This window comes from Chlamydotis macqueenii, chromosome 22 (assembly GCF_036417535.1).
Source record: "Chlamydotis macqueenii isolate bChlMac1 chromosome 22, bChlMac1.mat, whole genome shotgun sequence".
Taxonomy (NCBI): Eukaryota; Metazoa; Chordata; class Aves; order Otidiformes; family Otididae; genus Chlamydotis; species Chlamydotis macqueenii.
In genome coordinates, this window is record NC_141577.1 from 1362176 (window position 1) to 1378824 (window position 16649).

The 16649-nt window shown below is 55.0% G+C and overlaps 2 protein-coding genes across 2 annotated transcripts; one reads left to right on the plus strand and one right to left on the minus strand.

Moving 5' to 3' along the window:
• Positions 1 to 179: 179 nt before the first annotated feature.
• S100PBP (S100P binding protein) lies at positions 180 to 10848 on the minus strand. The gene is made up of 6 exons (XM_086764789.1): positions 9243 to 10848; positions 7968 to 8954; positions 7671 to 7915; positions 7362 to 7459; positions 6518 to 6622; positions 180 to 1433 (listed from the first exon to the last, which is right to left on the minus strand). Exons 2-6 carry the CDS (start codon positions 8851 to 8853, stop codon positions 1289 to 1291), a joined length of 1479 nt encoding a protein of 492 aa, XP_086620915.1. The 5' UTR covers positions 8854 to 8954; positions 9243 to 10848; the 3' UTR covers positions 180 to 1288.
• Positions 10849 to 11383: 535 nt separating this feature from the next.
• YARS1 (tyrosyl-tRNA synthetase 1) lies at positions 11384 to 16156 on the plus strand. Its single transcript, XM_086765140.1, has 14 exons — positions 11384 to 11444; positions 11543 to 11607; positions 11870 to 12016; positions 12132 to 12307; positions 12540 to 12669; positions 12876 to 12956; positions 13301 to 13393; positions 13597 to 13732; positions 13938 to 14023; positions 14473 to 14608; positions 14986 to 15080; positions 15209 to 15402; positions 15494 to 15635; positions 15873 to 16156. Exons 1-14 carry the CDS (start codon positions 11429 to 11431, stop codon positions 15981 to 15983), a joined length of 1608 nt encoding a protein of 535 aa, XP_086621266.1. The 5' UTR covers positions 11384 to 11428; the 3' UTR covers positions 15984 to 16156.
• Positions 16157 to 16649: the final 493 nt, after the last annotated feature.

Here is a 16649-nt window from a genome sequence, read left to right on the forward strand (position 1 = left end):
TTCCAGCTCCACTGCTGATCCTTCGGACAAATTGCTTCGATGCTCTGTGCCTCAGCCACTGCACATCTAGGACAGTGACAAACTTTCCCTGCTTTCTAAAGCCACTTCTTCCTGTCCCACTCTGGGTTTGAAAGGTGCTACAGAAGGGCAAAATGATAAAATACATGAACCACAGTGTGTAAAAACATCAGTACTGTACCTAAATTTTATTTCTTTAAAATCACAGTAGCCAAAAGTGTCACCAAAAATTCAAATTACTGTAATAAAACTATAGTAGAATTTCCTCCATGAATAAACCTAACTTGCTCTCTGAAATCCACCTATAAACACCTGCAGGGTTCATAAGGCGCGTGCAGGCGCTGCGAGGACCCCTGGAAGAGCGTTTTGCAGAAGATCAACCTACCGCTGGTTTACAAATCCTCCAAATGCTTTGGAGTTCCTGTGCTCTGTCAGGGAAGGAGATGGGGGCAGCATGGAGACCAGTAGCTCCTGTTGGACGGTGCAGCTTAAATGAACACAAGGCGACGCTCTTCTGGGCACTCCAGAAAGCAGGCAAGGGGAGAGGCTCACAATAAGGGAGCAGAAGAGAAAACGACATCTAACAGGTGCAAAATATTTATAAACTGAAGGGCAAGTGTCATTAAATATTTTTACAAGAAAGGTTACAAATGAAGCAAGTACAAACAATCAAAAAAGGCGAACTTTTCAGGGACAGAAAGAAAACAAAACAAGACATAACCAAACCGCATACATCAACAGCTGCTCCCGAGTTCACAGTGAACACACACAGCTTTGTCTTTGTCAAAGGGAGGGGGACAGCAGCCACAAACTGTTTTTACAACTTAAAACCTTAACATTATTCAAAAGGGAGCCAGATCACCATAGGAGATTTAATGCCAAGGTTTAAGACCAAGATTTCAAGTAAAGTTTTACCACTTCAAAGCACATATTCCAGTCTCCACAACTGAAATATTACATCCTCGCATCCAGCATGCTGGCTTGCCGCGTGAACACCGACTACATTTGTTACCTACTCTGCGAGGAGGCTGTTTGCAGTTCAAAAGATAACACAGATGCAAAGCATAGACGTTACCTACAGAAAATAGATCACATGTAAACTGCATTTCAAAAGCAGTGCCAAAGGTTTCTAAAACATAGAAACTTCCACCGGCCTTCTTAAAAACAGATCATAAAACAACTTATCACAATACAAACCCCTAAAAACCAGAACAATTCAGAACAACTCTAAATGCAGAACAAGAGCCAGCCCGGTCCCTCAGCAGCAAAATCAAACGTTAGAAAAGGTGGTGACGGGGCTGCGCTGGAAGTGGTCAGGAATGCTCTGGAAATAGCGGTGTTTGGCCAAGTCCTTGCTCACCCACTGTGTCAGGTTGTATCTTCGGGTAGGCTTCTTGTTGGGCCTTGGGTAATTTCTGCAAAGGTAAGTAAATCAGTTCAAAAAAAAACACAAGAGAAGCGTAAGTATGAGGAGCTGGAGCAGCATCTTCTCTGAGGACGCCTTCCCCGTTCCTCGGGGCTCGCAGCTGGTACCCAGTTTCCTAGTTATGAGATTTTAACAGGGAAACCCCATTCTAAGAAGGCACCTCGGTAAGTAACAACACTGCGTGATGTTTTGTTACCTCCTCTACAAAGCTCTTTCTCACTGGCCTAGAGAAGGCTGAAGGCTCAACTACACACCAGTGTGAACAAGAAGCAAGTTTTCCTCAAATTGCTCTACACACGTTAAATACTCTCGCTTGCTACATCTAAGCACATTCTGAAATAACAAGACAAAAACCCCACAAACTTTAAGCAGACTTACGGGAGTAAGATTAAAAAAACAAATTACATTTCAATGAGCTTGGTTATCTCCAGGCTTCAGAGTGTTCCAAAGCTTTTCCACACCATTAGAGGCTGCTCTGCCCCTTCTGCTTTTTGGAAAAAAGCCAACTCTGCTACCTTTTTTTTCTTATTTGCGCTCAGGCATCAGCATAACTCAGGAAACGGCATTTACAAACTGCAGGCCCATCTGAAGAATGGAGAACCACAAGGGTCACTCCTACAGAAATACTATCAAACCAGTTGGTTTGGAGAAGGAGCATCCGGCTGGCATAGGATTGTCACATCCGCAGCACAGAGTTTCATTGCTGCAGCAGTTGCACAGCAAGAGCAGCCAGTGAGCAGGTACGTCTCAGGCCAGCAAAGCAACTTGTTCATGCCAACAGCTGGGGAGAGGTACCTGTATGACACTCAGCATGTATTTATCAGAAAGTTCAGAAAGTCACAGAGCACCAAACTTTTACTCATTCCTCGAGGGCTCCAGTACTACTGATCTCACAGGCAGCGCTGGCTGCGCACACACAAACAGCATCTCTGTTCGAAAGAGCAGATCTGAAGGCCTGGCATTCAGCAGAATCCAAGAATCCTTGAATTCATGTCACAAAATACGAAACAACTACTAACTCCAACCCTGCTGCAGTGTTTGCCCTTCTGCTCACCCAGAGCAGGGACTACAGTTCAGCGAAAGGCAGTTCCGCGGAACGCTGCCCTTGAAGCCCACTGTCTCCAGGTGCTCTCGGTACACAACAGCATGTGTCCTTGCCCAGGCAACACTCAAAGGTTTTCCACTCTGCCGCCGCAGCCACGTGATTCACGTGGATCACGGCTCTGCGTAACACTTTTCCTTTCTGGGGAACACAGCGTCTCTCAAGCAAATCCAGGTCTCCTTCCTAAACTGCAGTATCAGCTTTTATTTACCCAAAGGAATAACTTCTTGTCAAAAAAAGATAGTTCTAGAAGAGATTTCAGATGTGTTCTTTAAAAAATCCATGTTTTCCGGATGCAGTGTTTAGGAAGAAGGGAGGCACTCCAAGACAGCTAACGAGAGGGAAACTCATTGTCCCACAGCAGTTTGTATTGCCTGCAATACGCTGACGCCAAATGTGTGTGACCAGAAGTCACAGCTTTTCACAAATCCCCAGCCTTCCTTTACGGAAGTCCCTCTCCCTTGCCGTTCTGATTCACAGGAACAAGGGGGGCATTTCCTACTCTCAGGGGTGCAGCCTTCACCCCCGCACCTGAGGGAAGACAAGAAGCTGTGCAAACCACCACCATGACGCATGAGTTCATCACACCAGCAAGAGGCTGGAGCTGCTCTACAAGAGGCAAAGTCTCAGGAGCAGCCCAACCCCACCGAGTATTTGGAGAGAGCTGTCACCTCAGTGCCTCAGGGCAACCATAACCCAGGGCTCAGAGTAAGAATCCCTGTGGCCAGTGCGGATGAGGAAAGGCGACAAGGACACCCTAGATAAAGTGAACTGCCATGGAACAGAACTCAAACCATTTTGATTTCTTTCTCCTCAGGCACAGTCCATCCCCCATCCTTCCACAACAGCTGAGACCAAACTAGAGATTTAGGATGGGATTTTTCAGGCAAGTTCCACTGTCATGTAGAAACCAGGAGCTCTGATTATCTCAGCAAGAGCACCTGCACACCGAAGCCACGTGGTTTGCCACTAGAAAAGCCCCTAGACCCTCCTGTGGGCTGGGGAGTATCACACTGCTGAGAACAGCTCACTCCTCCCACCCACCCCCCCCACAGCATGCCTCCTTGCAATCTGCCTGATCAGCTCCTACCCCATCCCTGACTCCAAACCCCATCTCACATCCCTCCTGAAATACAGGGTTTGTAGGTGGATTTCATTTGCTTTGAAGGGAAATTTCCCTCCTAGGCTCAGCCATAATTGTAATTCCTCCTTTATGGCAGCACAGCCCAAGTCCTGTACCTTCCCTGCGTGCTTTCCATTCAAGCAAAATGAGTTTGGGCAGGTAAGAACTGTTTCAAGATTAAAGTCTTTTCCTCAGCCAGCTCAGTACCAATCAACAGACAGACTCTTTCCAGGCAGAGTCTGCCAGCACAGCACTCATTTGTATTTCACAGATTTCTCTCTCCATATGTTCCCTTATACTGCTCTCCCTTTCCATCACCTTAAACCCAGGGTGTGTTTTTTAAAGATATTCATCTTTATTGTTACAGTAAGACCAGATGGTGACTCTTTATAAGGTATTTCCTCCTCCTCCTCTCCCTTTGACTCAAGAGATCCAAGAAAATAATTTATCAGGTTTCTCCCAGGTTGTGTTGTCTGGTAAAACTGCTAAGCATCACAAACCTCTATCAAACAAACCAAGCCTCAAGGAGAACTCCTGGTGGAGTTCTGCTAGCAGAAGCACTCAGAGAAAGCAGCGGTTGAAGGTCAGGCAGGAGCTAGCTCAGCTTCCCAGGTACGCGGGGGTGCATGACTCTGCCGAGAGTGATCCAGCTCCAAATAACATGAGAACACTTGTCTGAGCAGCAGGTGGTGCAAGCAGTATCCCATGTGCACAATTGCTAATGACCTGTGAAACAGATCTCCTGAAGTACAGATGTTTGGGTAGAAACCAAGAGAAGGCTACGTTTAGAGAGAGAGACGCCTTTTCTGTTAAGTTTGTCCTTCCCCTGCCCATTTAAAAAGAGGCCTACCCAGCTACATCCACTGCCGAGGACGAGACCAGGCAGAGAGCTAACACCCGCTGCCAAGGGTCACAGTTGTAAAAGCAGGAGCCTCGTTACTTGTGTAGACTGAGACAGAACCCAGCAGAACTGCTGAGGAGGATCTCATCACGAAGGATACAATTCTATTTACTGCTGGATAAAGGGCAATAATGAAGTGGGAAGGCTAACAAATGGTCAGCTGGCAGAAATCTTTTGTGGTCAATTACCAGCTTCAGCCACCCATTTCCAAGCAGATGTTCAAATCGCGTCTCATTTTTACATCTGCTACAAGGCAGCCTCAGCAGTGTTTAGATTCCTATGGGAAGCTGCAGATAAATGTATTTGAATATCCTCTAGAAACGAGAACGGGAGAAAGAACAATCAGAGCTAGGGGTTATCTCCCAGCTCACCTGAGATGGCTAGATGCGAAGTTTACTCCGAATACAAAAGGATTTCTTCCTATTAGTCCATGTTCAAAGATGGCACACGTGGTAGGCAGTGCTACACACTCACCCAGCACAGATTTAAGAAACCTGTGTGCGCAGAGAATCTGCAAGTGCAAGATACCACGCAGATTAATGTGAAAATACAGGCTGCACTGTACCCAGCCTGTAATTCGCTCAGAGAACACGTGAGCAAGCAGCAAGAGACAGGATGCAAGGAAGAGCAGACGGATTATGTAGAAGAGGGGATAGCAAAGTCAAACACTCCCATAACACAAATGCCAGGAGATTTGCAATACAAAACAGAGCTAAAGATTTGCAGTAGCAATATATTAGTTACTGCTTCCCAAAGGGAATTCCCTCACTGGCTCTGGAACCTGCTAGTTTTCCTTCAGGAATTTCTTGGATCGTTCTGCATTTCTGCATCTCCTATGCAAAGGATACACAAGACGTGGCTGAAGATCCAGGTGCACAGCAGCACCATCCAGGGTCAGAGTCAGCCCACTGAGAAGGTCTTTCTGGGACAACTGGGAAAGCCCACGCTGTCTGTCGGGCTGAATTCCAAGCCTACAGCTATTTGGAATAAGAGAGGTTTGCACTAATAAGAAAATCAAATTGTGTGCATCACAGATGATGTTCTTCCCCAGCAATAGATCTCTTTCCCTTACCAGCCTCGTTCATTCGGAGCTGCTGCCTGATTTTCTGTGACTCAGAACATACGCCTTGCATTTTTAATTTGCAGGGAAGAGAAAACAGGCCGTTTTAGCTTTCCCTGCACAGCCTCCTCTGCATTACTTATGCTGTATCCATACACTGGAAAGCAGCCCTGTGGCTATGCAGCTGCTCGTGCTGCCCAGGTAAGTGCAGGCTCCGCGTAACGAGCCACAGAGCTGTCAGCTTCTTACAGCTCTCAAGAAATGACAATTATTGCACCCATGAGCGCTCAGAATAACCACAGTGGGAGGCCATCTCCGGAAGCTACCAGAACACTCTCTGCCCTTCAGAACACGCCAGTTCTACCCATCAACTCGTCAGACGCTGCTCTTCAGCCGATACCCATACCTGCTGTTACAGACACCTTCCTTTCCACCTCCGCAGCGGACAGCTCTTGGACAACACCATCAAGAGGAGCAACGCGTAGAAGGTGTCAGTAGTAAATCCAAATCTCATCACTTAAGCTAAACATCCCCTGAGTTCATAGTTGTGGACTGACAAGAAGAAGCTACCTCCCAACACAGCACGAGGACCGGTTTGGGAGCATCCCTGATCTACCACAGCAAGCCCCCTGTATAACGTTTCCCACGTGTCACAAACCATGAAATTAATCTGAAGCAGTCCTGGAACAAGACTGATTGCTGTACGGGAACTCCATGAATGGCAGTGCTAAAAACCGTTGCAGGTGCTTTTTATTTCCCTCTGAAAAACAAGTACATTCAAAACATCAAAGAATACAAGTCCAGCAAGGCAGCCTCCTGCTAGGAGACGTGTCCTCCACCCCGCCCTCCCGCCAGCACAGCCTTACCCCAGCCCGCCCGGGGGTTACCTGGGGTAGCAGCTACTGTCTTCTTCACAGGGATGTGCGCACTCTGCGCATAAATGTTTCTTTTGCTCAAGCTCTGCTTCCAAAACGCCTGTCTGTTGTTTCAGCCTTTAAAATAAAAGACAGTTAATTTTTTTTCTTTTTTAGACGAATTAAGGTACAGAAGACAGAGGGGGCAAAGTGTCCTATAGAACTAGTACAGACATGAACTTCTTGTAGCACTGTTCTACAATTGCAAAAATAAAAGTATTTATTTGAATAAAGCTGCCAAGATAACATACTGGGAGCAAAGCAGGACAGAGCGCCAGCTGAGTCAACCAGCAAGTCACCGTCCTGATTAACAAGCCAGGAACCCGCAGCGAGCCCTCAAAAGCAGATTTTTCGTGTTACTCAAGGCCACGCTGGGAACAGCAACGCACAGGACATCTGAGTGCAGCAGCTCTGCAGAGGCCACAGGGAAGAAACACCGAACTGACAGCTCCAGGCCCAGCAGCACCCGAAGAGCAGACGACAACCATCCCTGCGCAGCGCCCGGTGCTGCTCTGCTGCTGCCATCTGCCGGAGACCACTCCAGAAGGAGAGCGGCCACCAAGGCAAGCCAGCACAAACATCTCCTCTGTCCTCCAGACCGCTGCCCGGGACTGCCCTACCAACCTTCTTTCCCATTTGGGCCAGCCCTATATTCTTCTCCCTCTTACAATATCTTACAGGGTAAAATATTAAGTGCTTTTCCCACTATTTCGGTGCAGCTTAAGAAAAAAGCAGCAGCACACAACCAAAGAGGTTTGGGAGACTGCTGGGACATTTTTTAGAGTGCAAAGGCATTTAGAGGCTCCTAAGAAATTACCTTTCCTCCTCCTCCTGTGGCACAGGAATAACTTTGCCAGGCTTCTTTCCGCTGGTTATCTCTTCTTGCGCAGTCTGGCCTACAGCTGTATCGCTTACCTGGAAAGAAAAGGAGAAAGGGGATTAAGACCTAATAGAAAATAACATTGAATAGAAAATCATTCCGTTTAAGTCTTGCTTATACAGTTACATAAAAATCACACTTTGCTCCACTTGAAAAACCTTCCCTTACTGTGTAAAAACGCAAGCACCAATCAAAAGGAATGGAATTAAAACCAGTTCAGTTACAAGAATTAAGATGTGTGTGTACTTCAATGCTGTTTGACGGCGGCTCAGCTTCTCCAGACTCCCCTTCCTCCTCCTCTGCAGAGTCTAATTTCCTTGAGAAACAGCTCGCTCTTGCTTTGGGAAGTTCTTGGTTTCTGGACCCAGAAGACGGTGAGGGACAGCTCGGCACCACAGGTGCTGAACTCTCATCAGCTGTACTCCGGCCACAGGCAGGGGCAGAAGAGGGCACGGACCTTTCCACACGGTCACCGCAGAAGCCAGACACCTCTGCTTGCAAAGGGAGTCCTTCCCAGGCAACCCACACCCCGCCTTTGCCGGCCATCAGGCATCAACCCCTCGGAGGATTCCCGGAGAACACAGCTACCAGCAGCTTTATCATACTCCAGGCAATCATTTATGATTGCTTCTGAAGCTTCTCTTTCAGCCTCCTCCAAACAGTTGTCCTCCAGAGGCTGATCTACTGAGCCAATGCTCAGAAGCTCCCGAACACCAAGGTCAAAGAACATGCGAGGGGCACGGGTTTGGGCTGGGCGCAGGTGGTTCTCACCCGAACTAGCACTTGCCTTCGGAAGGCCAGGACAGCACTCGGAGCCGAGCGAAGAAGACGCTCTGGACAGAGGGTCATTTGGTTTCTCTGCGGCTAGGCGTGCATCTCCGCTGATGACTGATACCCCAGTGCAGCTGCCACTCTCGTCCTTTGCGCTCTCTCCATTTACGCTTTGGCTCAGAGTGCTTTTTCTGGTTAGGTACGGCTCAGATTCCAGGCAATCATCTGCCAAGATTTCCTGGATCTCTTCCTCGGTGTAACTGAAAGGAGAATTCTCCTCTTCACTATCTGACAGTTCCAACAAGGAGTCATCTGGCTCGCTATCATCAGAACATCTGGTTGTGCCTACAGAGACGGCTCCATCATTGTATTCCGATGCGGCAGAACTGGCAACAAGGTCCTCACGGCCGGCGTCATCCAGAAAACGAGAGGCTCCTTGAAAGCAGGGGGAGCCGTGGGAGCAGAGCAGCAGCTTCCCCGATGGATCCGGAGTGCTGCACTGATGACTCCGTACACAAGCTTTCTTAGCTGACTGTAGGGCCTGAACCTGCTCTGCAGAATCCAACGGCCTCTTGGCCCCAGGAGCCGCACGATGAACGGCAGGTTTGAATCTGTCACACAGACAGCGCGCAAAGGCGTGAGGGGAACGGCCATCCATCTCGACGCCGGTCCCTGTGTCTCAGCGACCCTGTGCCTTCTGCTCACAGCTCCAGAACCCTGTTCTCAGGTGCATCTGATCCTGGTGCCCTCCGATCAGCCCTTTCAGAAAAGAAATCGGCAAGAGTCAGCTCCAACCTGCTAGCAAAAGACAACATCTTAAATACAAGAAACCCAGAGATGCAGCACTGTAACGAGGAAAGCAGGAACACTAGCTGAGGTGCAGCAATGTTAGCTCCCTGCTCTCAGGTACCTCTACTCCTGACCATTTCAGGTCCTAACAATATACACCACGCAGCAGTCCCTCGTTCCGCGAGGGCTCTCACACGCGAGGTTGTGGCTTTATCAAGCAGGGTTAACACGAGGCCCGGTCACCGATGCGATCCGTACCATCTCCTCCAAGCTGCGGTCAATCAGCCACTCCAACACCAGCTGGGATTCACAACTCGCGCTCCTGACCACCTCGAAGTCCAAAGCACGCTTTAGGGATTACACAAAGCCTCGCAGACCCGTCCCGGCTCCCAGCCCCCACCGCCGGCCTTCTAAGATACTGAACAAATAAAAAGTCTTTTTTTGGGTTAGGAAAAACTGAGCAACGGAGGAGTAACTCTGTCAGGGAGCTGCAAGGACATTCAGCAGCGTATTAGTCACTGACACACTCATACAAAACAGTGCGATAATGAAAGATCGGAAGATAACGACTCTTCCTGTAAAACTCCATAGTCTAAAGGTATTCACAAACAAAACCTGCTTTCCTCTTGGTGAGGACTCACACTAAGATGAATCTTTTGACTTGAAAGCTCTGCATTTGACTCTCACCCAGCAGGAGAACCTGGACTAAGGAAAGGTATTTCCTGGCCTCCCTGACCGAGGCATTTAAAGGAACACCTTTTGTCTTTCCTTTGATTACTTACTGTGTTCAAAAAGGGGGGGTTACCTACTCCAGGAATAAAACTCAGGCAGTTCTGCTACTTCCTCTTGTCATTCTGTCCAAATAACAAAAATCAGCACTTTCAGAGTAACGCTGTAACCACCCTGAAGGGAGAAAGTACCCCTGCACCCAGCTACGTACGTACAAAACGCCCACACAAACCTACGGAGTCACGGGCCGTTCTCACTCGATAGCACTCGCCCGCAGTTCTGCAATTTAGCTACGAGTGCTCAGGTGCTTCAAAGAGAAACAAAAGGCAAATAAAACCAAATTAAACATGGGTTTAATCCTACAGAGTGCAGCAGTCTGATAATCTAGCTCCTAAACAATAAGAACGTAAAAGGGAACCAAACATTCACTTTTTGCTGGACCTGGCTTACAAAAAGTACACAGGAGGCGTTCACAGGCTCAACTTGCAGACAAGGAAATGGTTTCTTTACTGCCGTGACCTTCCCCGGTCACCCAGCCGCAACCTGTGCTGGTCTGTGCTTCCAGCCCTCCCTCAGCTGACTCTGGCATCAGAGCTCTGGCAGCTGCGTGACTGCCGATGCACAAGCCCAGCCAGAGCCCCTGCCATCCCCTACAGAAGGGCCTTGAATTCAGGGGCCGTTCAAAGATTTACACCAGGATAAGGCTCCCTAAAGAGCCAGTTGTGATGGCTCGTAAGTTGACGTAAGACAAGGCTGCTCCCCGTCCCTCATTCCAGCGCTGGCGCCTGTATGCTCAGACCACGCGGGAGCCAGCTCACCCACAACTGCAAGAGCACCAGGCGCGGACGGGCCGTTCTCCCAGGGGCTGCCAAAGGCAGGCTCTTTGGGAAGTTACACACATTTCACGTGGGTTTCTGGCTTCAGTAAAGAGCGAGGGGAAAAGACAAAGCTTCTGAGAAGCACGGCTCTGCCGAGGCTCGGGCTCTGGCCACCTCGCCTGCGCGGTCCCCGCAGCCAGGCACAGACCTCACGAGGCTGCAGCGCTGCGCTGCTCAGGGATCTGCTCCCCGACGGGAGCGCAAGGAGCGGGGGGCACCTGCTGAGACAGCAGTCACGGGCTACGGGGCAGCAGCCCCCTCAGGAGAGATCGCCTTTAAAAAAAAAAAAAAACAAACCAAAAACGAAACAGCGAGACGGATGGATCCCGCCGCCGGCGCAGGAAGGCAAACACCAGCCTCGCGCCCCCGCAGCTGCCAGGCCTCGCCCTCTCCGTGTCACGGGCCCACTCGTACCGGCCGCGGGCCTGCCCCTCCCTCGGCGGCCGCTTAGGGCCCCCCCTCCCGCGGGCACCGCCCCGGGCCGCCCATCTCCCCCGGCTGCTCCTCCTCCCGCCGGGCGTCCCGCCGAGCCCCGACACGGAGAAAACACTAAAAAACAAACAAGAAAAAAAAACCAAATAAGCGAACAAAAAGCTACAACAAGACAAAAGGATCGCTCGGGCCCAGGCTGAGCCTGCCGGCACAGCAGGCCGCACCGCGCTCACCCGCCGCCATCTTAACGGCGCACGGGGTCCCGCCCCCTCCGCCGCCAAGCGCCGTCTCATTGGCGGAGCGCGGCCGGCCCCGCCCCAACGCCCGGCTCGCCCCGCCCCTCCCCATCGGCAGCTCGGCGCTCGGTGACGGCCAGGCGCGGCAGGCGAGCGCTGAGCGGAGCTGATGCAACCGGGAGAAGGTTGGTGGGGCCGGGCCGGGCCGGGGAAACCGGGGCGGCCCCGGCGCCTCAGGGGGCTCCGGGGGCTGGTGCCGCCGGTAACGCTGTCTCCTTTGCAGCCGCCGCCATGGAGGCCGCACCCGGCCCGCAGGAGAAGTATCACCTCATCACTCGGAACCTGCAGGTGCCGGGGGGGGATCGGGGCCGGGGCAGACCGCAGCGGGGGGATCGGGGCCGGGAGGAGCGGATCAAGGCCGGCGCAGGCCATGCTGTGGCGGAGGGGGCCTCTGAATCCGGCAAGAGCCCCGGGGACGTGCTGCATGCAGCGTGGCCCAGAGCCTGGCCCAGCCTGGGGCTGGGCCGTCCAGTGGGACGTTGTCCCGCCCACGTCCTCCGCCCCAGCGTGTTCCCCGGGAGGCTGAGGTGTGTGTCTCGGCCTTCCACAGGAGGTGCTGGGGGAGGATAAGCTCATGGCCATCCTGAAGGAGCGAGAGTTGAAGATCTACTGGGGAACTGCCACCACGGGCAAGCCGCACGTGGCCTACTTCGTGCCCATGTCCAAGATCGCGGACTTCCTGAAGGCAGGGTGCGAGGTGGGTGGCCAGGCTGGGAGCTCCGGCCCCGCGGGACCTTGTCACCACACCGGTGGGTGGGAACGCGCAGCTCCCCCGAGCCGTGCGGCGCTGACGCTGGCCCATTCCGTCCTAGGTGACGATACTCTTTGCTGACCTCCATGCTTACCTGGACAACATGAAGGCCCCCTGGGAGCTGCTGGAGCTGCGCACCCGCTATTACGAGAACGTCATCAAAGCCATGCTGGAGAGCATTGGGGTGCCCCTGGAAAAGCTCAAGTTCGTGCGGGGCACTGACTACCAGCTCAGCAAGTGAGTCCTGGGGCGCCGGGTCCTCGCGGGAGGGAAGAGCTCGACCTGACGCTCTGCCGTTCCTGAGCTGGCCCTGCCCCGAGCCTGCTCCCGCGCACTGGCGTTTGGGGCATGAAGTGAAGGTGCCCCTAGGCCTTGGCTCCTCTCGGTGCGGGCAGAGTCAGCGTTTGCGTGAAGCGGCTCTAGAAGATCTCCTCCTCCCCGGTGCTCACAGCGCTGTCCCTTCCCGCAGGGAGTACACGCTGGATGTGTACCGCCTCTCGTCCGTGGTGACGCAGCACGACGCGAAGAAGGCGGGAGCAGAGGTGGTGAAGCAGGTGGAGCACCCCTTGCTGAGCGGCCTGCTCTACCCGGGCCTGCAGGTGCGTGGCGAGGCATGGCGGCGGGGCCCGTTGGCTGGGGAGGCGCTGGGCGAAGCTGGGGCTGCGGGGGGCGGTCAGGAGAGCTCCTGTCCTTCCCGGGGCGGGAAGGGCAGATCCCGAGGGACGGGCAGGACCCCCCGAGGCTGAGCACAGCCGGAGCGCGGAGCCTCGGGGCCGGCATCAAGGCTGTGTGTGTCTCTCTGCAGGCGCTGGATGAGGAGTACCTCAAGGTCGACGCACAGTTCGGAGGCGTCGATCAGAGGAAGATATTCACCTTTGCGGAGAAGGTGAGGGGCGGGGGTGTTTGTGAGCCCCCTGCCATGCTGGGCTCTGGTTCGGGGCTCGAACACTCACTGTTCCATTGGGAGGAGTGTGTCTGTGATTTCGGTGGGTGCCACAGGGCTCTTTGCGGCTCCTGCTGCTGCTCGTGTGGCCCGTGGGGCTCTGGCGTGCAAAATAGTGCTGCCGCTCGTCCCTGGCCAGGGCCGTCAGTGCCTCCTGAACCCGCCCTGGCTTTTGGGTCCTGTTCCTCTGGCTCCCCGAGTTATTTGGAGCCGGGAGCAGAGGTTGTGCGTTAAAGCTGATCTTCAGAAGAGCGTTGTCCGTGACTCGCCTCCTTGCTTTTTCCCAGTACCTTCCTTCTCTGGGCTATGCCAAGCGCGTACATCTGATGAACCCGATGGTGCCGGGCCTGACGGGCAGCAAAATGAGCTCGTCGGAAGAGGTTGGTCCCTGAGCGGTGGCTGCGGTCAGGGCTTCTGTGCGGGCCGGGTTAATGTCGGGGGCAGAGAGGCTGCACCCCAAGAGGAGGTGACTTCTCTCTCCGCTCGCACTGGGGGTCTAAGAAGAAGTTGCAGCAAGTCCAGCACGAGCTGTCTCTTTTGGACGAGAGCTTGGGTAAAGGGCTGCGGAAATCTCTTCCCGCAGGATTCAAAGATTGATCTTCTGGACCGCAAGGAGGACGTGAAGAAGAAGTTGAAGAAGGCTTTCTGTGAGCCAGGGAACGTGGAGAACAACGGTGTCCTCTCCTTCATCAAGCACGTCCTCTTTCCCCTCAAGTCAGGTGCGGGGTGCTCGGGTGCTGGGGGTAAGAGGAGGGGGCAGGAGCGTGCCCCCCCCCGAAGCAGGCTGCCCCCGCGTGCCCCCTCCCCGGCCCCTGCTGTGGTCCCCCTCGGCTTTGGGCTAAGCGGGACGGGAGGTTTATCTGGCTGAGCAGGGGGTGAGTCTCCATGTGGGTTAATCTGAGCCTTCAAATCTGTGTGTCGCAGAGTTTGTGGTTCTGCGAGAAGAAAAATGGGGAGGAAACAAAACCTACACAGCCTACGAGGCCCTGGAGAAGGACTTCGCTGAGCAGGTCAGCGCCGGGAGGGACCGAACCCTCTCCCCATCCCTGAGGCTCCTGAGAGCTGGGGGGCTCTGAACAGCAGCGGGAGGTGGAAATCGGCAGCGGGGGAGAGCGCAGCGCGGCGCGGTGGCGGCAGGGCGGCAGGGCGCTCCCAGCCAGGAGAGCCCGAGGTGGGAGGATGGGGAAGGATGCAGAGGCACCGGCTGTCCGGGCCGGCCCCATCTGGAACAGAGCAGTGGTTTAACTGGTTTCAGCTGTTCCAGCTGAGGCTGAAGCAGAAGCGCCCAGAAGAGGGGCTTTGTTTTCCAAGGGGGGGTCAGTCCAAGTGCTGGGTTCATCTCCCCGCACTGCGTGGTCTCCAGTTTCTACCTCTCTGGACTCCAATCGCTGACTCAGATGTGCTGCTCTCCGTGGCTTGGGGGGAACCGCGCAGGAACGCGTCTGTGTGTCGCACGCAGGTCGTGCATCCCGGAGACTTGAAGAACTCGGTGGAAGTGGCCCTGAACAAACTGCTTGACCCCATCAGAGAGAAATTCAACAGCCCAGAACTGAAGAAGCTGACCAACGCAGCCTATCCCGACCCGTCCAAAGCCAGTAAGGAGGTGCTGGGAGCTCGGGGCAGCGGGGCCCTGGCCACGCGGGGCTGGGTGGGAGAGAGTCCCTCCAGGGGCTGAGCTTAGAGAGAAAGTCTGGAACTGCCATCTCAGGAGCAGCCCCAGAGCATTGGGAAGGGCGAGGAAAGGGCAGCGTGCGGGCTGTTTGCCTGTCCCAGAGAGGACAGACGCCAGCACGCTTCCCTGGTGCTTGAGAGGCCGGCAGAGCGCAGGAGGGACGGTGCTCGGTGGTGCAGAGACAAACAGGGAATTCAGCTGGCCCGGGGCTGGCATTTGGGGCTCAGCGTGTGCCCCCCAGGGCCCGGCCGGCTCCCCCGGTCTGTGCTGAGCAGCGCGACTGTTCCCTCTGCACTGCAGAGCCTGCAGAGAAGGGCACCAAGAACTCGGAGCCAGAGAACGTGGTCCCATCCCGGCTGGACATCCGCGTTGGCAAAGTGATCAGCGTGGAAAAGGTAGGGGCACAACGGGGAATGCCCTTCCCATGTGGTGCCATGGGCGCTCGGGGTGTGGGGGGGGGTCTGCCCCCTTCTCTGCCACCCCAGTCCCCTCCCCTGCTCCTCACCTTGCTTCTGCGGGGCAGCACCCGGACGCGGACAGCCTGTACGTGGAGAAGATTGACGTGGGGGAGCCCGAGCCCCGCACCGTGGTCAGCGGCCTGGTGCAGTTCGTCCCCAAGGAGCAGCTGCAGGACAGGCTGGTGGTGCTGCTTTGCAACCTCAAGCCCCAGAAGATGAGGGGTGTGGAGTCGCAGGGCATGGTGCTGTGTGCCTCCAGGTGAGGGAGGGGGCCGTGGGGGCGGGCGGGCACTGGGGGGCAGGTGGGCACCACCTCGGGGTGACTCTGCTTCCTCCACACCCTTCCGCAGCGTCGGGGAGCCGCGGCAGGTGGAGCCCCTGGACCCGCCGGCCGGGTGCTGCGCCGGGGAGCGTGTCTACGTGGAGGGCTACGAGGGCGGAGAGCCCGACGAGGAGCTCAAGCCGAAGAAGAAAGTCTTTGAGAAGCTGCAGGTGAGGGGCTGCGCCAGGGGGCTGGGCCACAGCTCAGAGCAGCTGTGGGGCAGTGCTTAGGGCCGTGTGGATGCCACTGTCCCCCCGCTCTGGGTGACCCCAAATCGGCGATTTGCCGCTCGGTGCTTGGCAGTAAAGCCGTGGGGCAGACAAACCGTCCCCCCCGCAGCTGAGTGAGGTGCCGCCGCCCCGCTGGCAGCCCGGCCCTGACCTGGCCTCCCCTGCTCTGCTCCCCAGGCCGACTTCCGCGTCTCCGAGGACTGCGTCGCGCAGTGGAAGCAGAGAAACTTCCTGACCAAGCTGGGGAGAGTCTCCTGTAAAAGCCTGAAGGGTGGGAGCATCAGCTAACAAGTGCCGGAGCCGCAGCTCGCGCCTCCCGCCTGGCCCCCCGCGCCCCCTCGGCCAGGCTCTCCTCCTGGCCCCTGCCATCTGCTCCCCGGTGCCCTGAGCTGGGGGCTCGGCCCCGCGGGACCTGGGAGCTCTGGGACTTGAATTTGCAGCCCCCCCGACCTGGAGAGCCGCCTCCGCCATCCCCCTCACCTTGGGGCTGCCCAGCCGGCGTCCGTGCCACGGCTGTGGGCCAGCCCTGGGGACTCTCCGGGGCACCGCACCCAAGGGACCCGTGTGACTTGTGCCCACCCCTGGGGCTCTGTGCTGGGGCCATCGGCTCGCTCCCAGTTGTGCCACGGACTGGAGGCCCGCTGGTCCCGACTGGGACAGCATGCGCGGGCGCCGCAGCGAGGGCAGAAAGGGAAGCTGCTTGCTCAAACCCGTGTTGCTGCTACCAGGGCTGGGGCAGCCGCCTGGCAGCCGGGCGGCCCCGTCTCCCGCTCTGTCCCCGGGCCCCCCGCTCTGCGCTCAGCCCCCCTGGGCACGGCCGCTGCTCTTGGGGCAGGAGCTCCGGCAGCACCCACGGGTCTGTCCTGAGCCTGGGGAGGCTGTGGGGGGCGCGCGGGCCTTCAAAACGGACTTGGGAACCATCTGTGTGTCGTAAACCCAAATAAAATGTCGCGC